Source organism: Triticum aestivum, chromosome 3B (genome assembly GCF_018294505.1).
Source record: "Triticum aestivum cultivar Chinese Spring chromosome 3B, IWGSC CS RefSeq v2.1, whole genome shotgun sequence".
NCBI classification, from domain to species: Eukaryota; Viridiplantae; Streptophyta; class Magnoliopsida; order Poales; family Poaceae; genus Triticum; species Triticum aestivum.
In genome coordinates, this window is record NC_057801.1 from 30611258 (window position 1) to 30636776 (window position 25519).

The window sequence follows — 25519 nt, forward strand, 5'->3', positions numbered from 1 at the left end:
AATAGCACCTCCTCGGGAGAGTCGTCTTCCTCTTCGCTGATCCCCCATTTCTTCCTGAGTACAGCCCTAGCGCGCTCGATGGTGCCGAGCACGGAGGATTGCATCTTTGCCAGCCTTGAGCTTTTGCGGAGCTGGGTGGCGGAGGGGGTGGCCGGGGGCCTCTGGGAAGCAGTTGGTGCCGGCGTTGGGGTGGAGAGCAGGGCGGTTGGAGCCGGGGCGGCGATGAGGTCGATGAAGTCGTTGACCCTTTCCTCGGAGGGTTGTAGCGGCTGCTGGGCGTGGGCCTGGGCCTGAGTGGCCGGCTCTTGCACCACAGCGGTAAGTGGCTGGGCTTGGAAGGGTGGCCCGGACGACTGACCAGCGTCTTCCAGCAGGCTGGTTGAGCAAGGGAGAGGGAGCCGTGATCCACCGGGCTGCGCTAGGTGGCCCTGGTCAACCACGCCTGCGTCAAGGAGCACGGGTGCACAGGGTGCCATGCATGCAGCAGGGGACAGCACCGAGCTGCCCGAACTGGGAGAGGCAACAACAAAAGTCGCCGGGACGGGAGGCTCGTTGTGGATGTTGGCGTCGTTGACATCTTCATGTGAGCCAGCGAGCCTGGGCGAAGATAAGGAAGGTAGTCGCTGCAGCGGGGCAGGCTGCTCCTGCAGGGCACCAGGCGGCGCAACCTGCTCGCCCGTGGGGTCGTTGACGGTCGTCTCCGTTAGGGCAGCCACGCCCTGCGCGACTGTGAGGATGACGGCGTCACGACGCCTCCAAGCTCCCGTAGCCTCGCCGAGGAAGCCGCCGTTGGAGCCGTTGGCGTACGAACGCCTGCGGGGTGGCCCCCCATGGCAGGCTGGGCCGCGCTGGCTGCCACTGCTGCCACCAAGACCACGACCATTGGGCGAGCGGTCGCGCCGCTGTGACCCGAGTCGGAGGTGGGCGGAGACGCAAATGGTGGGGAGGACGCCGCCTTCGAAACCTTAGTGCCAGGAGAGCCGCCGGCGGCGGGAGCCGTACCCATCCAAATCAGAGGATGGAATACCGCTTTGGCCTGAATGATCGCTGCCGCTGTAGCTGCCACCCGAGCCGCCGACCGTGAAGTCGATGATGGTGTCGATGTGGATGAGGACGGGGTAGGAGAGCGCGGTGGCTGGCCCCTCACGCACGGGAGGGGGCTCCGAAATCCCCAGCTCGGGGAAGTCCATCAAGGGCGACGAAGGCCGGACGCGCTCCTCGATGATGACGACGCCCCGGCGAGCTAGGGTGTCGGGGTCGGCGCAGTTGACCCAAAGGCACAGGCATGCCTTCTCGCTGTCGGTGATGGGGTTGTCGTCGACGGATTCGATGAAGCACGAGTTGTTGAAGAGGGGCTCCGCGGTCTCCGGCTGGCGGGATTGCTTGGGGATGCCCTCGATGCACACGCGCACGCGGTAAGGCATGGAGTGCAGCGTGGCGCCGGCCAGATGGGTCCATGGGCGGAAACGCAGAGCTGCGTACCCGACCAACAGCTCCTCCGCCATCTGGACGGCCTGGTTGCGGACCGCGCAGTCGTTGAAGAAGACGAAGAAGTCTCCCCCATTGGAGAACAGCGTGACATGGAAGTCCTGGTCCCGTACCAGGTCGAAGCGGGCACCGATGGCATGGGACACCTGCCCCATGGTGAGAGCCGGGTGCGTGCCCACCGTGATCAGGATAGCGCCGTGCCGCTCGTTCGCACGTTCGGCCGAGATCATGGCCAACGAGAAACGGACACAGCCCGTCACCATGGAAGGCCGGTTTTGCGGCTCATCACGCGAGTACGCAAACTCCATGCTGGGGCGGTCAGGCTGGGCCGGAGCAACGGGGGGAAGCGAAGCTGGAAGGGGAGGCGGAGGCGGATTGGCAAGCAGCGGAGGGAAGGAGAGGCGCTCTCTGGCTGGAAGTCGCAGGGAGTTGGGATGATCTGGTGGGAATGTGAGGCGAGAGGCGGTAGGCTGACAGCGCGGGATAGGATGGTCGGCAGGAAAAAGGAGGCGACGGTGAGCAGGAGGACGCGAAGGCAGCTGGAGAGGCGGAAAGTCGAACTGAAACTTGAGGCACCCACGGGCTTTGTGACCGGAGCAGCCACAGAGGAGGCAGGTGGGAGTATCCCGACAATCACCGATGCGGTGGTCTCGAGCAAAGCACTTGAAGCACTTGCCTGCCGCCTTCTCCTTAAGAAGAGCTTTCAGCTCCGGTGGCGGACCGCGGGGGGGGGGGGGGAGCAGGGGCAGCGGAGTCATGATGACGCTGCTGGCGCCGCCTGCCGCCATTAGTGCTGTTCTGGCGCGCGTGCTGTTGAGCTTTCCTCTCCTTATGCCACCAGCCTTTCTTCCTCTGCACCGTCCAAGGTCCCTCGGCAGGGGCAGGCGCAGCGGAAGGCCTGCCGGCTTGCACGAGAGAGGGGGACGCGGCTCTGCGGCCGCCCGCATGCGGTGCTTGAAAGGACCCCGAAGCGGACGCCGAGGCATTAACCTCTGCAGCTTGGACGGCAGGGGGTGCTGCGGCGCCGAAGGAGCCCGGAAGGGGCGCTTGAAGATTGCCCGAGCCAGCAGTCAAGGCGACCGGGCTGGCGGTAGCAGACCTGGGTTCCCCATTAATGGCCGAGGATAGAAGTGCCTCCCTATAGGTGGCTCTTTTGGGGTTTGCGTCAGATCCAGCGGGTGAAGGGGTGGAGCTGGGGCTGAAAGAGAGGCAGCGTGGGCTGATGTCCCCTTGCGTTGGACGACGGTGGCCGGACAGGTCCACCGGCGTGCTTGGGGCTGCGGTGGTCGGGGTTGGGGAGGGGCGCTCGGGGGAGGGGGACATCGGGCATATACTTTGTTCCAAAACCCCATTTGAATTGCCAACGATGCAATGCCCAACATTTGGAGGTACAGATGACTCTATCCTGTTTACAAGATGAACCTACCTAGAGGTGATGTGTATGTCAGAAACAGCTAAGTTGATGACGTCTCGCGTAGGTTTCAACATATTGGCCCAAATGTCAGCCTCCGGTGCTGGTTGCTTCAGGTTTTGGTTCAGATCATCATATGCTGAATCTGTACTTCTTTAATTAACAAGATACATGCACATTCCCTTAGCACTGTTTCTTTCTTTCTTTCTTTTTTGGTATGCTTCGGTGAAGCTGTTGGCACGTCCAGAACAAGATACATGCACATGAGCATTATCTATTATATGGAATTTGTACGTTGGCAGGATTTCAGCAAATAGCACATCTCTCTTCATTCAGTTTCAGTTGGTCGTCACACATCTTGGATGAAATGGAGTTGCCCCCGCGCGAAATGGTAACAATCAATTACGCATGATCTCACTCCCGGCTGCTGGTTCAACAAGAATTGATGGAATCTCCTGTCGCAAAGGCAGAGGCAAAGCCATCCGTGAGTGGAGTGCAACAATGGCGATGGTGACGCTCCCGATTACCTGTCACCTCCACCTTTTCCTCTTCCTCTCTAGTAGCATCGTCATCGTCGTGGTCGCCGGCGTCGCGGCCACAGAGAGAGTCCCAAATCCAAACAACACCACCGCCGGCAGCACGTCCGCCTGCCCGTCGTACCGGTGCGGGCACGCGGTGGACATCCGGTACCCGTTCTGGATCGACGGCGGGAACGGCAGTTTGAACGGCTCCCACCACTGCGGGTACCCGAGCCTGCGGCTGGAGTGCCGGCGCGACACGCCGGTGCTGCGGCTCCCGTCGGGCGACTACGCGGTGACGCACATCCTGTACGGCGACCGCACGGTGTCCCTGTTCGACCTGGGCGTCTTCTCCCGGTCCAACACGTGCCCGCTCGTGGGCCGCAACCTCACCCTCCCGGACGGCTCGCCGCTGTCGCTGACGGCGAGGGACGCCAACCTGACCTTCTTCATCCACTGCTCCTTCATGGGCATCCCGGCGGCGCACCAGGTGGCGTGCCTGGAGGGCGACGGGCGGCACCACTCGTACGTCTTCCGGGACGGCGACGACCTCACGCCGTACGGCTACGCCGGGCTGTGCCAGGACGTCGTGGGAATGCCGGTGCTCAGGAGGTCCCTGCTCGGCAGGACGGGCGCGGCATCCAGCGGCCCGCTGGACGCCGTCGTGCCGGCGCTGAACATGGGGTTCGAGCTGAGCTGGAGGCCGGAGGCGATGGGGGAGTGCGGCGGCTGCGAGAAATCCGGCGGCCTGTGCGGTCACCGTCGGCATGCGGCGCGAGATGCATGGACGTTCACGTGCTTCAGGACGGCAACGACGACTTCTGCATGGGGCGCACCCAAATCTTCAGGTACGCAACACTGTATCGCCTTCGATCAGCTGAGATTGTTCTCTGCAACTTTCTGTTAGCCTATATTTTTCTTTAGAGCGAAAGCATTTTCATTTTCAAAGTCTGCCACTTTAGTTCAAACTAGCTGGTACGCACCCAAAAGGGTTTAAGTTTAGATCATATGTACGCAGTAGTGCTGGTGCCCGCCCGAAGCCAATCGACACCAACATTAGACTAAAACTAGCTGAATGCCCGTGCGTTGCCACGGAACAATAGACTTAGACATGAGACATTGCTCAAAATAAATCAAATATTTCATAACAATATGTTTGAGCAATGATACGCGCCGGCGCGCCAACCCAAATTTGGGCCGGTCGGCCTCCTGCCGCCCGATCCAACAGGCAGGGGCCGTCCGATCCGCCTTCCCCCATGTCATGATCTTCTTCCCCCTCTGCCCCGCGCACGCGTCTTGGTTCAAATCCGCCAGTGACATGTCCCTGCCCTAGCCACCGCGAGTGTGTGCTCCGGCGAGACGCGAAAGCACCCGCGTCCTTTCCCTCACCGTTGCCGCTCGTCGCAGTACCCAGCTGCTCGTCGTTACAACCTCTCTTGGATCGCCGATGTCACGTTTTTTTGCTCCGACGATGGTAGCAAAAGAAATCGTCGGTTCCAGCTTTTTTGGTCGTAGCATCGGCGGCCAAAACTTCAACATCGCCGCTTGCAACATATATAGCCGCGAGTTGTAGCTTTTTCTATTGCCGGTTGTAGCATTTTCTCCAGCGGGATGCATCTTCCTTGGTCGCCAGTAGCAGTCATCTACCTCACATGCCAAAAAAATCATCGTCGCCGATGCAACAAAAACCGGCCGCTGGTTGTAGCTTTTTCTAGGGCGGTTGCAGCACTGGCGCATTAGTTTGCAGCTTCCACAGGCCACGGCCCATCGTCGCAGCCCCGATGCTCACCTTCGCTGTCCGCATCTTCACCTTCGCCGCTTGCAGCAAAATGGTCAGCGAGTTGTAGATTTTTCTTTTGCCAGTTGTAGATTTTTGTTCCACGGGATGCATCTTCATGATAGCATGTAGCGAACAAGGACACCGGTTGTAGCAATTTGTGATGCCGGTTGTAGCTTGCAGCTCCGGTGATGTCCTCGCCCATCCCATCCCCATGTCAGGTGCACCCCGTCGTCACAGCTTCTCGTGCCTTGGGTGTACCTCGCCGAGATGGTGAGCTAGGAGCTATCGCTGGCCGTGCGGAGAGGAACTGGAGATGGTGAGCTAGGAGAATCGCCGGCCATGCGAAGGACGACGACCTCACCGGTGAGATTGGGCTGCAGCGAGGTAGGGGCCGATGCGGGGGTGGACGACGGCCTCGCCGGCGAAATTGGGCTGCAACAGGGGGTGGGGAGGGGGTGGGGATGCAAGGGTAGAGAGCGGCCTCGCAGATGAGATTGGCCTGCAGCAGGGCAGCGCGATTTGCGGGGCTTGCGGAAACAGGAGCGCGTGGTAGCGGGCGAACGGCCAAAACTCCGGCCGGCGTGCCATCTTCATACATTTTCCTATATGTTTTGAGAACAGAGTTGTAGGTGCCATACATATATTTCTTGCAATCAGTTCAAAACAAATCAAACATATCTCTCTTCCATGTAGTTCTTCGGTAAGTCAATTAATTGCTTGCTAGAGTAACAGGAACTTTAGTATACACTCAAAGGATTAAACAAGATTAATCTTCGATTTCTACGTGGAGCTAAATATAGTTCACAACCACAGAAAATTATACAGGCATAAAATAGACTATGACCACAACCATACAAACGAAAACAGGCAATATTTTTGTCCGTACCTCGATACCTTAGCAGCAAAATTTCTATTTCATTGCCAAGCACAACCTACAGATCGAGTCACATTACTGCTACAGTTGGTGAGATATTGTCAAGCTTAGTGACAAAAAAATAAATCATATTGTACCATCCCTTTAGCTGGTGACCTCTTGGAATTAAGTATATATGATTTCCAAAAACAAGAAGTGAGATGTTGTATCCGGGCCTCACCCAACACACTTCTGTTCATTCTCTTGTTGTTTATGTTCAATAACCTACAATAGAAAATGGTGTCAAGAAAGACCAACATAATAAAATGGGTTGCAACATATAGTCAATAACCTCTAGCTAGGTGCATGCCATATTTCTTTTATGAAAATCAGAACAAAGTTATTTATGTGCATCTCTAGTTAGAAACCAACTGAAAATTAATAAAATCTCTGAGGTTAAAATGCATAAAAACTAATGGACTAAGAAATAGCAGGATTGAGCACCACATCACAGGGGTTACATGTTTGATAGGGTAATCGTTAAGACTAAGGTCGATCCATGATGAACGAAAGCCTGCACAAATGGTCAAATTCTGTAAAAAAAAAAAAACAAACAAATATTATTCAGAGGACTGTCAACTAACACCTCAGGGAGCATTTTGAAGCAGGCAAATATCATGATTATCATGATTCTCGACAAGTTGAGAATTGTACCTTAAGCTTGACCTCCTATATGAAGTATCTTATAGTACAACATAGCAAGGTAGCCTATATGAAAGAACAAATGGGACAATAAAAACAATTACTACTCAAGCTGGCCGATCAAAACCTAATTGAACACATGCGATTTCAGAATCCGCTCCATTCGCAAAAAATGGAAAAGCAGCAAAACATGAACTATATCAATAAATCTAGTAATAGACTAATAGTTAGGTTAGATGATTGCTTAGCACTACTTGAATTAGCACAATGAGTCTAGAACTCTAGATAAAATGGTGAAATCAGCAGCTTGATAGTTCTCTCTGTTGGGTGCCTATAGATCTCACGTGCATATAGCCAGATTTCACCAACGATTGCTTGTCCAAAGTAATATAGAAATTCTAATTCTACTTAGAAAGGTGATACATGTAGCTCCTAGGTTTTATCACCGTGAGTTGAAGTATAAACAGTAAATACGTCACATACCAGTGTGCGCGTGCGTTGCTAGTCGATCAATAGAATCCACCTGCTAGTCGATCAATCAATCCACCAATTGGATCCATCTCAAGGCAAAGCTAGCTAGCTACATTGTTAGCTGATTTAACCCCTTAAGGCAAACCAGGTTTGCTATGTGTTCATTTTGCCATCGAGCGAAAGCGCCGGCCAGGCGGAATACTGGTTTCACAGGAACGGAGACAATCAGACAATGGCATCGAAGGAAAAGATCAAAGATCTACGCACCTGTGACACTGTCCTTGACGGACGCAAAGGGCGTCAAGTTCGAGCTGTTGGTCCTCGCCGTAGCCGCCTGCGATGAAGACGACCCGTCGGATTCTCATACAGGAGGACGCACACCCTCCTCGCATACTTCACAGCTGCCACAACCCCAAATCGGGGAAGCTGCCGGCCGCGGAAGACATCTTGGAGCAAGTGGATGGAGGGCAGAGACGGAGCAGGACTCAACGGTGAGAGGGCGAGCCATCACCCCTCGTCGCCACGACCGAGTCCACTGAAGTTTCTCGGGAGAGATGAGATTGGAATCGATGGGGTTGGAGGAGTTGGGCTGACTCCAACTAAGAAAGAAGAGGAGGGGGTTGGAGAGAGTTGGGGCGCGCGTCATGGGGAGTCGGTCGTGGCTATTTTCCAGTGTTTTCTTACCGCATTAATGCCATGCATCTCGTTTGTGGTTTGAGCCGAACTGTTTTTTTCTTGGTCGTGGTTTTCTGTGCGTGGGCTGATTTGGAGTTGGATTTTTGGGCTGCTGTGGGCATAGCCCTCGCGCGCGATGGTTGTCGTACGAAGGGGGGAGGTGGGGATGTGGTCGAACCATCACGACGTTCGATCCTCCTTTAATAGTAGAGACAAACACGTTGCTATGAATGTACTCGTGCTAGCACCACCCGATGTTCGCCATCGGAAAAAGTGACTGATAATTCGTGGTCATCCATAGCATCAATCACTACTTTCGACAAGTGCGCTTGTTGTGCCCAAGCGTTCCTTTTTGGACTTCTCATTTTTCCGACATGCACTTCCATATCCAGTTGTGACCAGCGTTTTGGTTGCCGCTCAAAATTTTGAGATCTCGAGTAGTTACCGCGTTTATTGTCCCCCCACGAAATACACTCATACCGAGCAAAAAAAAACAAATATTTTTCAAATTTTTTAATCCAAACGCCCACCTTCTAGTTAAATATAAGGCATCCCTCTATAAGAACATTACTGGTCATGGCGTAGTGGCAAAGAAATTCTCTCCGCATCATCCAGTCTCGGGTTCGAATGTGGTCGCTCGCTTTTTGAATACATACATATATCGACCTCAAAAAATTTGAATTCAAAATTTGATTATAAATTTCGTCCGATTTTTTTTTGGTATTTCGGGGTTAACGTGGTAACCGCAATTTCGGTACCCTTCGAAAAAAAGGGTCCACTCGGGATCCAAAACCTTGGTTGTGACACTATTCAACCGCAGCCTTGTTTTTTGAAGCCATAGAAAAAAAAACAACCATTACAAAAGAAAAGCGAGTTTGAACCATTATTAATTGATTGGCTTTAGTCCAACGCCAACATTCATCAAACTTTCAACAAACAATCCGCAAAGCACAACTATTTCTTATAAGCATTTTAAGGAACAAATAACCAAGCTTTCTATTGTTGCTACACAAGCTTTCCCCCCAAAACACTAAAGCTTTCAACTATCTAAACGAGCCTTTGAATAAAATTTTACAAGCTTTGACCTAAAAAATTAAAGAAATGCAAAAACCCTAGATCGAACCCCGTTAATCCTAACCTCCCTCGGTGATGGCCTTGAACCATGGTGACCGTAGCTGACACATCTAGATCCTGAAGGCGGAGAAGAAAGGGGGAAGGAAACGACACCGCACGCACACTGACCAGCTACTAGCTAGCATACTCGAGGAGAGCGCCGACACTGGCGCACAATAAGATACCAAATTAGAAAGACGTCTTGGAGAAAGAGCTTGAGAACATGTGGTATATAAAAGCAAGGAAATTATAGGGAAAGGGTGTGTAGATTAGTTAATTTGGTAGAGAGAAAATATATAATGAGATGAAATAGACGTACCACACATCAGTTACAGATAGTTGGTAGTGAGTACGAGAAGTGATGGAGTGGTTGTAAAAAAAGGAGCGAAGGTGAAGGAGCCTTTGGGATGTTTGGTGAAGACAAAGGCTAAGCTCCTTGGTTTATCATCTTCGTTCGTTCACTCGTAGTCAACCTTGCCGTGCCAGCGACGGCGGCTGGAACGCCGTGGCGGCGTCTCGTGTGGTGGCGCTCTAGATAGAAATAGAACCATAAACTAATTTGGGTGGATGGGCCCCACGTCGATGCATGCATGCGTGCAGTCATGCAGGCGTAACGCCTCTTGTCCGATTCGGAGGACTCCTGAGTCAAGTCTACGTACGCATACAGAGGCTTAACATGTAAGCTGGAGTACTAGCTACTGTATAATGTTCGCTCGTTTGCTCAAGAATCCGCCAATTCAGTTAGAGCATCGTACGCTCGCCTCCTGCCGTCAGGGCGCCTTTCTCCGCCGCCGTCCTCCGGCGGCTCCTCTCCGCTGATGACCTCGGTCGTCAATGGTGAGGGGGATCGCCGGATCCAAGCGTGTGGATTGTTTTAGGCATTAGTTTTTTAGGATTTTGGGTTGTTCATCGTCATGGCTTCGGCGCTGGCGATGGCGGCGTCGATTAATAAATCTTCAGATCCTTCCCCAACGAGGCGATCCGCTTTGGGGTGGACTTGAAAACCAGACTGTTCAAGCCAGGATGGTGCGGCGGCGGCATCCTCGTGGTGGACCTGTGTCCTCGGGCTCCGCCGTTGCGACGACGTTTGCTCCAGCGCCGGCGTGGAGCTTGGGAGGTAGTCCAGGAGCGGATGCAGATTGTGGTCTGCATCGATGGCATCTGGAAGATGGTGGATTTCGGTTCGTGGTTCGTGGCAGGTAGGTATGGTTTTCTCCACCAACGTCTTAGTTGGGCGGGGGAGCCAGATCTGAAGTTCGATGGCGTGTCCGGGGTGTTGCCTCGGTCTGATTCGTTCAACGGCAATGGCTTCGCCTTTATTGGCGAGCCACCTTGGAGGTCCGCAAAGCTGCATATCAGCGATGGAGCCGCGTCGAGCTTGGGTGTGGAGGCGATCCGTCATTTTCTCCTTTGGTGGCTGCTATGGTGGTGTCAGAGGCAGGTGACGGGCGTTGGCGTCAAGCTCAGAGGATTCTTTAGTCTTGTTTGTAATTTTACTTCTTGGCTGGTGTTCCTGTGTGCAAAGGCTGGCGTTCTGCTGTCTTTTCAGATTTGTCAGGTCGGTATGTACGTGGCTTGTACTATGATCCTTGTGATATAAATGAGACACGTATTACTATGAAAAAAAAATGTTCCGCTCGTTTACAAACTACTGCAACGCGTTTGAGAAAATAAAGACAGTCCACGCGTATGAATGATACTACCTTCTCCCGTGAGGGCGGAAAGCCGAAAATATATGCATGATACGTTCTCCCCGGTCACTGTGCGTATTAGGGCATGGCCAATGCATAGCCCCAGGGTGATGCCTCACATGCCATGTAGGATCGGATGACAGAAAAAGTAGGTTCGGATGGGGAAGCAGGATCCTCTCCAGGAGGCGGGTGCTTGGAGAGAAAAGTGTGACCCGGAGCATAAAGTTGGAAAAAGTTGAAGTGAAGATGAGGGATGCATGTGTAGTGAGATTCACTTTTTATTTTTTGATGAGGCCCAGTAGTAGTAGCCTGCATTGGAGAGAAAAAATCAACACATATGCCTCAAATTACTTTTTGTCATGAAGCATCTGTATCCATATGACATCATTGTACATGCCCTTATTCGCCCACAGCCACAGGACAAGGATACGGTAACGACCAGAGCACGCGGCTGTTTTACTTTACCTGCTCGCAGAAAAGGGTAGAGGCGGAAAGGTTGTTTCTCCGTGCAGTAGGTAAGGATGCGTTCAAACCCCAGACCCGGACCGACGACCTCCCTTCCTCCGGCCACTGGCAACCGGGCCAGCGCCGCCGTGAGGACCCACATGGCGGGTGAGCTCCCACTCGGCCACTCGCCGGTGGTGTCCACTTCAGTCAGTCAAACTCCCTGACGACGAATGGTCAACACATCCGGCAACCACGCATCCATGAATGTCCCGGTGCTTTCTTCTCATCATCCTCATATCATCCTTTCCTCTCAACGTCTACCACAGCATCCCGTAGCCGGCGGCCTCTCCCTCCCTTCCGTTGCAACAACAAGATCGACGCGATGCATACGCCGTTTCGTGTCGCCGCCGCCGCCGTGCTCTGTTCAGCCACGCTGCTGCTAACAGCCGTCCTTGCCACCGACGCCATAAACACCACCGCGCCGACGTCCTGCGACCCGGCGGCGTGCGGGGCCCTGCGGATCGCCTACCCGTTCTGGCTCGCCGGCACGCACCTGCCGCAGTGCGGCTACCGGGCCTTCCAGGTCAGCTGCGACGGCAACGGCACGGCCTCCCTCAAGAACTCCCTCTGGACGTACCAGATCCGGGAGATCAATTACGGGGACGACAACGGCACCTTCCGGATCACCAACGCCCAGCTCGCCGACGGCACCTGCGACATCGAGCTCCGCGTGAACGCCTCCTCCGACCTCGGCCTCGCGCCATTCACCATCAGCGCGGCTAACCGGCAGCTCTTCTACCTCTACAACTGCACCGACCAGCAGGCGCGGCCGCCACCGCCTACGTGGGCGCACGTGAACTGCGCCAACGGCCCGCTCAATGACTCGTTCGCGTTCCTCGCCGACCGGTACATGCCCGAAGACAAATGGGGGGCGGTGCCGGGAAACTGCACGGTGTCGACGATGCCGGTGCTGGGCTACCCAGGGGCGGCCGGAAAGGACTACCGGCGGCTGATGAAGGAGGGGTTCCTTCTGGAATACACGGTCGACGACTGTGCGGGGTGCGTGGACAGCGGAGGGCTTTGCCGGGTTAACACCGTCTACGACATGTTAGAGTGTCACTGCCCCGACGGCGTGTCCGACTTCATCATCTGCGGCGGTCAGTGTCAATTCATCTCGGTTTTACCTCTTTTTAATTTCCCTAGACCTGCTAATTACCATAGCTCTCAAGCTTCGGAAATTAATTATCTCGCATGCCATTATTAGTATTACCTCAAACGTGTTTGCAAATGCCAAAAGTGACGGTGAGAGCCAACGGACAGGCTAGCTATATGTATGTAGCCCCCCAACCATGCCATGTGGTTAAAACCCACGTTAAGGAAACACATTTGTTTTGTTATGTAGCTCCCCGGCTCCATTACTAGAAAGAAGCCTGACATCAGGTCTCAGGTGCAGATGTTTTACAGAAAGGAAAACACATTTGTTACTCCTCATGCAACTGAAAATAAATTTCGGATCAGTTGATTCTCGATTTTCATGGACAATGTGTTGTGGAGATGCCGACATAGGGCGGCGCCCTTGGCAGGGTCGAGTCATGATGTCGCTGGTGAAGGCAAGGCCAAGACTAAAGGAGAGCTCGGAGAAGAAATCACATCCAAGGAAGAAGATGAACATTCATGTTGGGAGATGGAGACAGAAGAAAAGGAAGATATGTCCGCACATTTTTTTTTATCCAACGGCTCAGAGCCATTCGTTCTAAAAACGACAGGAACTTAAAACTTTTCAAACAAAAACTCCTAGGCGGTGCCTTGAAAAAAGAAACTAATGTAATACTTATCCAGAGGTAGGAATGGTGCGGCGAGCCATCATGTTGCGGGTGAAGGCAAGGAATGAGCTCGCCGGAGGTAAGAATGGCACGGCGAGCCATGATGCCAGAGGTAGGAATGGCACGGCGAGCCATGGTGTCATGGGTGAAGGCAAGGAAATGACTTCACCATATGTAGGAATAGCGAGACGAGCCATGATGCTAGAGGTAGGAATGGCACAGCGAGCCATGATGGCATGGGTGAAGGCAAGGAACGACCTTCACCATATGTAGGAATAGCGGGACGAGCCATGATGCCAGAGGTAAGAATGGCAAGGCGAACCATGATGTCATGGGTGAAGGCAAGGAACGACTTCGTCATATGTAGGAATAGCGAGACGCGCCATGATGTGAGAGGTGGGAATGGCGTAGCGAGCCAGAGCTCGAGAAGAAATCACATCCGAGGAAGAAGATGAACATTTGCATGGGGAAAAACGGTTGAAGAGAGAAGAAAAGGAAGATATGTCCACACGTTTTTTATCCAATGGCTCAGAGGCATTCGTTCCGAAACAACAGAAACATAAAACTTTTCCAGTAAGTGAATTCTAGGCGGTCCCTTCAAAATTTTATATGATCCGGTCGATCCATGCAGACATCAACTACATGCCTTGAGATGAAAAGGCATAGGTTAATGAGCGGGATTTTATATATTATAAATTTGGGTGGTACTGAAATGTTTGTCAAAACTGGGTGAATGTTGTCTGAAAAATTATAAAACAATTTCAGGAGCCCAAAAATACAGTCATTTTTGTGAAAAGCAAATTAAATATTCTATGTGTTGAAACCATAACCCAGTCGACAGGTAATTAGCAAATCAACCTATTCTTTTTCCTTTCGTCGATGAATTGGGTTGACATGATAATATTTTGTACTTTTTGTCGTCTTTTCCCGTTTGGTTATATTTGGCGAATCCAAAAGGGGCTCAAGACTACGGTACAACTAAGAAATCGACTTTTCAAGAAATCAACATGGTCACTTAGCTCAAGCATTATTTCTTGGCCGTTTTCCAATTTGTTAGCGGTTTTATGCTTCTTGCCAAAATCTCTTCCAGAGATATTGTAAAAAAACATCTTCAAAATTTTCTGTCCTCTTTGATTGATAGAAATTTTGCTCCAAAATAGTTTGCAAATTAATCTTATGGAAAATCCTCCATGGACTCTAATATTCTGAATCAAACAATCAAGGCAGAAAAACCCTTTCCCAGCTCTTGGGAAACGTTTTCTCCCCCGCTGGATGCTTCAAAAAGATCTTTGCAGTTAGTATCTGAGACACGTTCCACCTCTCCCCAATTTTCGCACACATGCACAAAGTCATCCGAAAATATAGCTAAATATGCCGCGAGGATCGATCAAGACCATCTCCCCCAGTTCTACCCTTGACCAAACTCTGTAGCCTCCGTAATCAACGCCCAAAATGTCACACAAATCGGCTGCTCGCTTCACCCGCTACCTCCATGGACGACTACCCCCAATCATAAAATACCCCAAAAATATCCTCCTGCTTCGCCATTCGATCCGAGATGCTGCTCGTGCTACTACTGCTCATGCCTCTGCTGCTTGGCGGCCGCGCGCGGCCGCTGGACGCGAGCTGCGCGCCGGCGGCGTGCGGGGGCCTGACCATCACGTACCCGTTCTGGCTGCGCGGTCACCACGAACCCAGCTGCGGCTACCCGACCTTCGGCGTAACATGCGACGACCCCACCGGCGCGACGGCGCCCACCCTCAGCGAGTCCTACCTCCGCCTCCTGGACATCAGCTACGGCAACCGCTCCGTGGTGGCCTACCACAGCAACCTCGTGTCCGGCAGCGACGACCCCTGCCGCTCCACGCGGTACAACGTGTCCAGCAGCCTCGCGCTGTCGCCGCTGGCCGTCAGCGGCGCCAACTGGGAGCTCTTCTTCTGCAACAACTGCTCGCGCGCGCCGCCGCCGCCCGCGGGTTCGCTCTGGCTGCCCAACAACTGCTCCGGCACAGTCACCGGCACCTGGTCCGTGCACATCGGGCGGAGGTACGAGGCCCGGCCGGCAGGGCCGGCGGAGTGCATGTACTCGGTCGTCCCGGTGCTGCCCGGGTCGGAGCTGAGGGCGTGGGACGACTACGCGGGGATCGTGAGGCGCGGGTTCCTGCTGGAGTGGACGGTGCCCGGGGACTGCGCCGCGTGCACCGCGACCGGCGGCGGGTGCCGGTACGAGGACGGCGCCAACGCGTTCGGGTGCCTCTGCCCCGGCGGCCGCATAGACCCGGCGACGTGCGGTGACTACGGTGAGTTGCTCGACATCTCCGTGTGGATTCGAGTGCCTGTTATAATTTCTTGTGCAGATTGTTATTTTCTGGTCTTTCAGTAGCTTGCATGCTTAGCAGCCCAGCACCAAGACTTTTTGGTGATAAATAGGATTAGCTTGAACGGACCAGCGTTAGCAATTGACTGGGTGATCTGTTCTATTCCAGTATTCCATAGCAGCCGAAATGGGTATAAAAAATTCTGGGGGTGTAGGATAGTGCATAATTTTGACCAGCAAAGTCAGCGTCGCGATTTCCAACACAGAAACATTTTCTTTGTAAGGAATGTGCATCGATCGGTTGATCATCTCTAGTTGGCCCCTTAAAACTGGTTGGAGTAAAAAAAAATTGGTTTCAAAAGATTAAACCGAATTTAACCAAGACCTTGTCTGCTTTAGCCCTTCAAAAAAATTTACTCATTGCTTCAGATGCCGCTTATATTTACTCGTGCGGCGCCGCTTCTCCGAAAAAAGTTCCTTCCCCCTTGCGGCCCGTCCCCCTTGCTCGCACCGCATCGATGTGGACGCAGCCCAAATCCACCTCGCACCACCCACCGGCTCTCCACCCTTAACCCGCAGTCATCCCCACACACCCGTTCATGCTTTCAATCGGCCGGTGCCACCCCGAAATGGCGGGATCTATTCGTTGAAGGTCGCCCCCACCGAGTTGAAGCGAGGATCCATGTCGCGTCGCACAACTGACCCGAGCAGCACGCAGCACCCCCTCCCCTCTCGCTCTTTCACCACCGATGTATTGATGCCGCCGTGAAAGAAGAAGAAGTATCACAGCGTGCGGCAGTGGTCGTGGGGGCGTGGGTGTCAAAAATCAAGGACGCGGACATAAGTCGTCAATACCAGCTTGGCTCCTTCGAGTCGGCAGTGAGGGCATACGACAAGAAGGCGTGAGCCTTTAAGGGCAGCCAGGCGCAGATCAACTTTCCCAACGGCAATGGGTTTAACGACTCTGACTCCTGCTCCGGCCTGCTCCAACAGTTTCCCTAAACCCCAAATTTTCTAGGGTTTCTACTTAAAAACACCTCATCTTCCCCTCATATAGAGGGAGAGATGCAACTTTCCCTACAAACACAATTGAGGTTGGCGGGAACCACCTGTCTGAATTTTCATTCCTCGACGTTGCCCTTCCTCGCCACCGGCTGCCGCCTGACTCGCGGTCGCCCGTACGCCTTTGAGGCCCAATAAATTTATTGGAAGAGTCCCTAAGCACGCTTATAGCGGGGAGGTTTTTGAGAGAACTACTGGATATCGATGCTTTTAGTCCCCTGCACAAGGAACACAAAAAAAAAATACGTGCATTCAGTAGTTTTTTTGCTTCATCCTATACACAAACGTACTGACGGCATCATACTTTTTTTTTGAGACAAAAAAAAAGAAAAAAAGGAGGATTAAACCCCAATCAAATGGATTGTCCAAGAAGAAGCCCAATCAAACTCCCAAACAGACTGAAGCGTGGCATTTGAAAACCAAGTCAAACCTAAAGAAGGCCAAAAGGGGGCTGGTTAGCAGCCTCCGGTCCTTGTAGTAGCCCAGCTGTGTCATTCCATTAGACATTTAAAATTTCACGTTGATTTTCGCCAGAATTTAAAAACCTAATCCGAAAAGAAAGTCAAACATGCATGAAGGACTAGTCAAACAAACCACACCATTCGCTTCTACATCTTCCCTCCGATGACTCCATTGCTTCACACTCGCAACTTCCCAAGTAGAGACAGAGACAGCACCCATCCGGCATTGACAAGCTAGCCTAGAAGCGCGCTTGAATGATGCCTCCGGCTGTGCTCATCCTCCCGCTACTGCTGTCCTCCTCCTTGCTCCTTCACCATGCGGCGGTGGACGCCGAGTGCGAGCCGGCGGCGTGCGGGAACCTCACCATCCAGTACCCCTTCTGGCTGGGCGCCCCCGGCCGCCCCACGCCGGAGCCCTCCTGCGGCCACCCTGCTCTCCAGCTCTGGTGCAGCGGCGGCCACGGCAGCGCATTCACGGCCTCCATGAGGAGCTCCGCCATCCAGGTCCTCAGCATCGACTACGCCCGCAACACCTTGGTCGCCTCCGACAGCAGGCTGGCCGCCGGCGCCGGCGACGCCGCCGTGTGCCGCGCCGACTTCAACGTGTCCTCCAGCCTAGCCCTCAGCCCCTTCAGGGTCAGCCCAGGCAGCCGCGCCATCTATTTCCTGCACGACTGCAACGGGACGGAGCCGATCGGGCGCGGCTTCGTGAACGCCACCACCGGCTGCGGTAGACCTGCCTACGCGTGCCTCGGCGGGGTCTACGACCGGGACACGCTGCCGCCGATCCCGATCCCGGCGAGCTGCACCTACTCGTACCTGCCGGCGCTCGCGACCGAGGCGGCGGCGCGGCCGGCCACGACGGCTGCCGACTACGCCCGGCTTCTCAAGGCCGGGTTCCAGCTGCAGTGGGCGGGCGTCGGCTTTGGCGACTGCGCGGCCTGCGGCGCGAGCGGCGGGCGGTGCCGGTACAGCAACGCCACCGCGGCGTTCGGGTGCCTCTGCCCCGGCAACGGGGAGCTGCGCGGCTCCACATGCGCCGGTAAGCACGACATGCAACGCTGCCAGCTTGCCTGTATATCGGCACGCACATGCTTTGTTTGTCTTTCATTTGTTCTGCACTTTCGCGGCATACCACCGTTAATCACCCAAGCTGGATATGTGGGCTGCAGCCCAATAGCCCTATTTAAGTCGCTCAACTAGCTCGAGACCTAAGTACACTCTTCTCCAAAAACAAAAAACTAGCTCGAGTACACGTGGTTTTTCTCACTCGACCTTCAAAAAAACCCGCAGATGTGGCTTGGAGAAAAACAGGCTGGCGGTTTTCTTTTGCCCAATTTTTTTTGCCAGATTAGAAAATATTCGTGAATTCATGAATATGTAAGGATTTGGTACACATAATATTCAAGTATTTTGAAAAAAATGTTCACGACTTTTTAGAAAATAATTAGAAAACTTAAAAAATGTTAGCACTTTTGAGAAAAAAAACAAAGATTTAAAAAATAATTACAAAATTTAGTAATGCCCAAATATTTTTATGAATTTCCATGCACTTTAAATAATTCTCATAGAACAAAAAATCGCTAATTTTCAATTTTTTTCACGAATTTGAAATAAGTTCATTATTATCTAAAATAGATTTTTTTAAAATAATGTAAAAATATTTAACTGGAAAATTGTTAACAGACTTAAAATTTTAGGAATTAAAAAGTGTTTTTTGTTATGTTTTTAAAACATGAATTTTAAAAATAAAAATAAAAAGGAAAACACAAAAGAAAAGGGAAGAAACTAATGGAGAAAAAAGGACCACAGCGGGAAAACCAGGAGCAATTACTGCTATGTAGGCTCTCTTATAGAACATCGGAAAATAAATCAAACAAAATTTCTCCTAACATATATTAGGCAAGGAAAATCTAAGCGCAGAGAAGTGCGGGAGCACGCAATTTGTAGCAGATGCACTATATCCTTCGCTATGCGTGATATATAGAAAACATACTATATCCTTCACTATGAGCGATACGTAGCAAACACACTATAACCTGCCAGTGTTGTCCCGATATTCACATGCAGGCGATATTCTCCCAACATCATTGGGTTGGCATTGGGTAGATGATTATGGTCATTGACATCGACACCGACACAAGAGATTAGAGATTGACCGGCAAGGTTGCGAGTTTAGAGGAGAAGATAGTACTAGGCTAGGCCATGCTCCATATCGTGACCTTGAAATCCTTCGATTGAGTGATATAGTTGGGTACTATAGTTGCAATCCTTACAAGTAGCCCGGGCCCCGATGGTGGCGTGGTTCCATTGTGTGGGGGTCGTCCCTTTTCTCCCTTTTTCCCTTCTAAGACATAGTACTTATTTTTGCGTCGAACTCAAAGAGCTTTCTTGAGCAAAGGTGTTCAAATACAACCAGTCAAGATGTTGCTAACAACAAAGGTAGGTGGCGAGCACAATCAGTTGTTTGTCAAGGTTTATGATTTTGTTTTTGGATGAATTTTGTTTTTCCCAAATGTGAAAAAAACTATTTACAAATTTGACTTCTACGACCCTCAATGACAAAATTCTGGAAATTTTACCGAGAACTCGCCGAAAATTTGTGAAATTGGCCGAAATTGGAACAAAACATAGTCGCTTGTCGTTTGGTAGATCAATAAGCTTTAGCTGCTACCAAAACAATAAACTTTAACTATGATTTTTAAAACACTTTCAATTTGATTTTATCTAGCTTGTCGGGCCCCATATCTGTGATGCTGTTGGGATAAGGTAGTCCCATCCACCTACAAACTAATCCATGACTTCTTCTACCTTCCTCCTGATCACAAACATCACCAACCTTTTACTAGTAATAACTCATCACACAGTCACATGATCGAGGAGTTGTCCACATATGCGGCAGGCCGGCACATATGACATAACCCCGGAACTAAATTACCGGCAACATAAACATCCCAATCACAAATTCAGAACCACATATGCAGCTCACAATCAATATGTAGAAGTAGTTCAAAATAATACAATAATTAGAACCACAAACCGTAGCTTTCCTTTCCACTCTCACCAGAGACCGGCCCTCAAAAGTCAGAAGCGCCGCCGGTTTCCCACTCCTGCTGATAAAATAAAGTCCAAGGTATAGAAAAAGAAGAGCGGTCAAACAAAGCCACACACCATTGGCATTTGGCATTTCCCCTTTCGTCCACCTAGCTAGCTTCTACATCCTCCCACCAAATTAAGACTCCATTGTCTCTCGCATCATAACCAGAGACACGCATGCAGCAGCACACATCATCCTCTCTAGAAATCTAGATGGCTTCCATGCCTGTGGTCAGCCTGCCGTTCTTGGCATCGTTCCTCCTCGTCTTCCTCCTTCACCGTGTCCATGTGGTGGGCGCCGCCGAGTGCGAGCCGGTGGCCTGCGGGAACTTCACCATCAAGTACCCGTTCTGGCTCGGCGCGCCCGGCCACCCCCCGTCGGAGCCCTCCTGCGGCCACCCGGCCTTCGAGCTCTGGTGCATCGGCGGCAACACCACGGCCGCCATGAGCGGCTCCCCCATCCACGTCCACAGCATCGACTACGCCACCAGCTCCTTCCTCGTCGTCCACAACAGGATCGCCGCGGGCACCGACGGCGCGTGCCTCGCCGACTTCAACGTCTCGTCCAGCCTCGCCCTCAGCCCGTTCAAGATCAGCCCCAGCAACCGTGCCCTGTGCTTCCTCTACAACTGCAACGGGACGGAGCCGCGCGGGCGCGAGTACGCGAACGCCACCGCGGGCTGCAGTAGGCCCATCGTCGCGTACCTGGGCGGGAGCTTCGTTCGGGACACGCCCCCGGCGATCCCTACCGGGAACTGCACGTACACCTACCTCCCGGTGCTCGGCTCGGAGGCGGCGGTCTCCACGGCGGCGGACTACACCCGGCTGCTGAAGGCCGGGTTCCTCCTGGACTGGGCGGGCGCCGGCATCGGCATCGGCGACTGCCCCGCCTGCGCCGCGAGCGGGGGCCAGTGCCGGTACCGCGGCGCGACCGCGGCGCTCGCGTGCCTCTGCCCCGGCGGGAAGCTGCGCGGGCCGACATGCGCCGGTGAGTTCCCACGCCGCCACTTGCCTCTCTACTCTACTGTACCAATCAGACGCGGATAGGATAGCCATATCGGCACATGCGCGTTTGATTATTAGTCTGGTCTTCCTCCCTGGTCCGCTGCATTTCCGCCGCATGGTGGCGTATTGTCGTCGCCAGCCAGCGCCGTCCCGATCTTCGGTAGGGCCCCATGGAGATTTCACCTTTGGCTTTCGCTGAGTACATCGTTTGGTGGCGGCGCCATTGAGGGTTGACTGGTGGATTGCTGTGCTCGGTTGACCTCGGGGTCGGCACGAGAGATCGCCCCGTAAACGCGTGCGGTCGTCTCCTTTCTCCCTTCCAAGGTAGGCAGAGTACTCTCGTTGGGAGCACAGTGAGGGATGATTCGTGTAGTACTTTGCTGCCTGTTGACAGAATAGAGTACTATGTGCAGTGTACTTGGCAGAAGATACGCGTAAACCAGTGCGGTCAGTAGGTACGTGTACTTATATCTAGAAAAAAGTAGTAGTAGGTACGTAGACGCGTGCATCATTGGACAAGTGGAAAGTGGGTATACGACAAGTGGTGGCTTCTGTTCCCTCAAAAAAGAAAAATCCTTAAAAAAACAAATGGCTTCTGAACTCTCAATCTTCCAAGTCTAAAAAAGCAAAAAAACTTTAAATTGAAGACTGGAAGAAGGCAGGAGCGGAGGTTTAGACCGATTAGTGAGAGAATAGCCTTATGTTGTTTGTAGGTGTGGGTGTTGGTGTTGGATCAAGCTTTTGTTCCCATCGGCCATATCTTCTTATAAATTGTCTTGCTCTCTTCTATAAAAATATGGTACGTCGTTGACATATTCTTGAAAAAAAAATAAAAAAAGTTCGAAACTTCTGAGGTCGCCACTGCGGCCGAAATTAGCATCATGCACTTGTTCAGTCCAGATTTTTTTTTGAGGAACTTGTTCAGTCCAGTTAGAGCCTAGTCGTCGATAGACTTTCAGACATACGGCCTATTGGGCCTATATTTATATTTTTTGGACTTTCGGCTGAATTACATCTATTTGGCCCACAATGATGGGTATTGGGCTATTGGCCATCTGGTGAGAATATTTTCTTTGACATTAGCTCCATATTTCTCTTTTGATCCATGCAGAAGAACTGCATGTAATATATTAAGAACATGAGAGGGTTCAGCCGGCCAAACGACCGACTGGTTAGGACTTTGAAATGAACAAGCACAAACAATACAACACACCTAACAAATCCGGTGCAACAACCAGAAACTAATAACAACAGCTACTATATAAAGCAAAGGGACCACAACTAGCTTCCGCCCATAGCTTAAGAACAATATCAAAACAAAAAATAATCTCAACCATTAATATATTTTATTTTTATTGAATAAAATATGTTAGCATTTAGATTCTATGAATTTTCTATTACCTATTTGAATAACAAGATTTAAGCCATAAAAGACATGTTCTTGGAGAATTTGTAGTCTCTAACTCAGCCAAGTAGCACGTTACAAAAGCTAATAATGTACAACAAATATATGATCTCTATGTTTGAAATGGCCTTCTCCCCTATCAAGAAATAAATTTACGTGGAGTTAAAACATAAAAAAGGTTTTTTTTTCTTTTCCTGCTAATTAGTTTGGATCACGCTACAAATCTGATGTCTGACTTTTAACAATGGCAAATCAAACATGTTATATGGAAAATTACGTGTCACGAGCCAGGCAATTCTCTTTAGCAACCATGGCAATGTCATAAAACATTTTATTTGCCATGCTTAAAAATATGACATCAGATTTTTAGCATTTCATTAGTTTTTAGTAGTCATACTAATTAGCTGTCAGTTAAGATTACATTTTGTTGGCCCGATTTTGGTATTGCTACCTCGTTCGATTTACAAACCAACACGATGTGGACCTGTCTCTCCCTAGGAGGAAGAAAGAGAGGAAAATGCGTCTAGCTTTAACCTTAGTTGTCGGCGCTTATCCCGCTAGATCGGCGTCGAGCGGCCGATGCGGGGGAAAGCTAGCGTCGTGCTGGCGTGTAGGAGAGCCGCGCCGTGGACTGCGGAGGAGATGCGGTGCCGGCCTTGTGTTGGAGGAGAGGGAGCCACTGGGGCTCACTGTCGTTGCTGTGGAAGAGCTAGTCTTTTTTTTTCTTGCCTGCTAATGAATGTCACATTGTCACTGCCGTGGAGCTGGGCCCCAGGAAGCCTAGGGAATGGGTTGGGCCGCAGAAAAATTTACAGCCCATATTTAAAAAAAAGATAGGCCTGGGGCACAGCCCATTCTTAACCCTCTAGCTGGGCCAGAGGTCTGTGAAGGCTGGCCCAATACCGCCTAGCGATCGAGAAGCTCAAACAAACCGCTCCTTGGACGAACCCTACCCTGCCGGCCAGGCCGCCGCCGCCCGCCGTCGTGCTCGTGCGGCCATGTTCGGCGAGGCGGCGACCCCGGACAGGCGGCAGGCCGCCCGGCGAGGCGGCCTTTGCCAGGAGGCAGGACCGCAGGAGGCCAGGAGCAACCCACCCAGGTCCCTTCGTTCTTTCGCCTCAGCGGCCCAGCTCCGCCGTTGCACGGAGGTATTGCCCCATCCGGCCATCCCACAAAACTGCCATCTCAGTTCTTCCAAATCTCAACATTTCTTGCCAGATGCCATTGGTTTGATAAACGATGATGATATTTAGTTCTTATTAGTGCTTCCCCCTTTCCAACATAAATATGGAAACCGATTTAGACATTTAGTAATTTTTGTTTCTATATAATCTTACAATTTTACATGAAGATAAGATGAATAAAGAAACAAAATAATGCCATCTTATTTTCAAGTTCAAACCCCCGGATCCACGGAAAGGGATCCTTCAACTCAAACAACCGATAATTGCATTACAGCCTAACTCAAGCCCAGTGATATTCATTATTGGTATAAGGATCATCGCGGCTGGTTCGAATATAGCATTGGAAAAAAAGCGACACTTTGCTTTTATTGTTTCCTGCTTAAGCTACCAAGAACTGAAAACATGCCTTGAAACTGGGGTTTTTTGGCCCTTAGTTTTTCAGCCAATCCTGGCTCCGCCAAGTGGCTGAGATGCAACATGCCACTGTCTCCCCTTCTGCATCTCATCTCGTTTTGTTCTCGTGCTCGTTGGCAAGCAACCTCCAGCATACTGTAGTGTTTCTGTCAGGCACCATTGATCTCTGTGCTCCACCCAACTCCAGCGAGGTTACTCGCCGCTAATTTGTGAGACGCACCCTCGGTTTACTCCCCTTAACTCTGGAAAGGCTGCGCCGCTCCTAGCACATAACAGGTGCACTCCGTGCATGACCTCGCCTGAGATGGAGAATCGTTTTTCTTTTCCCTGTAGAATGTGATCTCTGTACAAACCTATCCCGACCCAAGAATCCATGAACAAGACGTACTTGAAAGACAAGTGCTTAATATGTATTTTTGGTCGACGATAAATTAATCTCCGTCTGGACTAAAATTTGCACGGAGTTTTTAAAATGCACAACCCAATAACCCGACAAATGATCATCTTTTTCATCGGATACTGACATAGCATTACCTGTCAAGTCTGAATGTTGAATAAATATTAGAGTCTGGCATCTAAAACTTTCTCGACGAAGGAATCTTGTACTTAGATAGCTGACAAAAGCATGAAGTAGCCGGTACGGAACCAGCCAACCTATAAGCATCCAGGTTCATGTCACATCACGGGCACACAAAGGTCATGATGATGGCTTACCCGTCAATGGTGTTAGGATTGGAGATTCAGAAACCATGGCCGACAAGTCCAAGCGGTGGTTGAGGGAATTTGTGGATGACGATAGCTTAGCCCCGATTTTCCAGTCATTTGTTCGTACCACCATAGGATTCCTCCACATATATCTTTCTTCAACCACGATATCCTCTCATACACATTTCTCCACCGCCCCACGGCCAAATCTTCTTCTGTTCCTATGGCTACCACTAGCTGCTGGTTCTTGGTGTTCGTCTTGGTAGTATGGTGGCTGCCACTGACGGACGCTGGGGCCGAGGAGCAGCATGGGGAAGGCTGCTCGGGATCGGCCAAGACGTGCGGCATCCTCACCATCTCCCAACCGTTCTGGCTGTCCCAATTGGAGACGGGACGATCGTGTGGTCCTTTGGATTTTGAGGTCGGTTGCTTCAACGGCACCCCAATTCTCCGGAGCTCTGGATCCAGTGGCTTTGCGATCATGGACATCTCCTATGAGGAACGCAGTTTGCGCGTGGTTGATGCACATAAAGAGAGAGACTTCAACGTCTCCAACAGCAGCTGCCATTTCCCAAAGTGGAACACCTCCAGCAAGCTGGCACTGCCGTTTAAGGTTGACCCCGCCAACCTGAACCTCATCTTCTACAACTGCACCAAGACGGTGGCGCGTCCGGACGTGTCACTGGCGGAGGTGAGATGTGGGAACGGGAGGAACACTTATGTCCGCGCGGGAGTGCGCTACGATGCCACCGGGAACTATGGAGGCTACGCCTTGGAGGGCTGTGATGCTCTCCTCGTGCCGATGATGGGCTCGTCAGGCGGGGCCAACGCGAGTGACTACGAGCAGCTCATCAGCGATGGTTTCCTCCTGACATGGGATCCACCCCCTGCACGTAAG

The 25519-nt window shown here is 51.7% G+C and overlaps 1 protein-coding gene across 4 annotated transcripts in view; it reads left to right on the forward strand.

Moving 5' to 3' along the window:
• The first annotated feature begins 3314 nt into the window (after positions 1-3314).
• The window catches only part of LOC123068393 (LEAF RUST 10 DISEASE-RESISTANCE LOCUS RECEPTOR-LIKE PROTEIN KINASE-like 1.2), a 33134-nt gene continuing 10929 nt past the window's right edge, over positions 3315-25519 (forward strand). The window contains exon 1 of one of the 4 annotated variants that reach the window (XM_044490975.1): positions 3315-4265. In XM_044490975.1, coding sequence (XP_044346910.1) covers positions 3401-4265 — 865 coding nt within the window. In that variant the 5' untranslated portion in view covers positions 3315-3400. Of the gene's footprint in view, positions 4266-4296; positions 12307-19927; positions 20897-23517; positions 25515-25519 lie in introns of those variants that run through there. The other 3 variants (XM_044490978.1, XM_044490976.1, XM_044490980.1) reach the window with 3 other exon arrangements.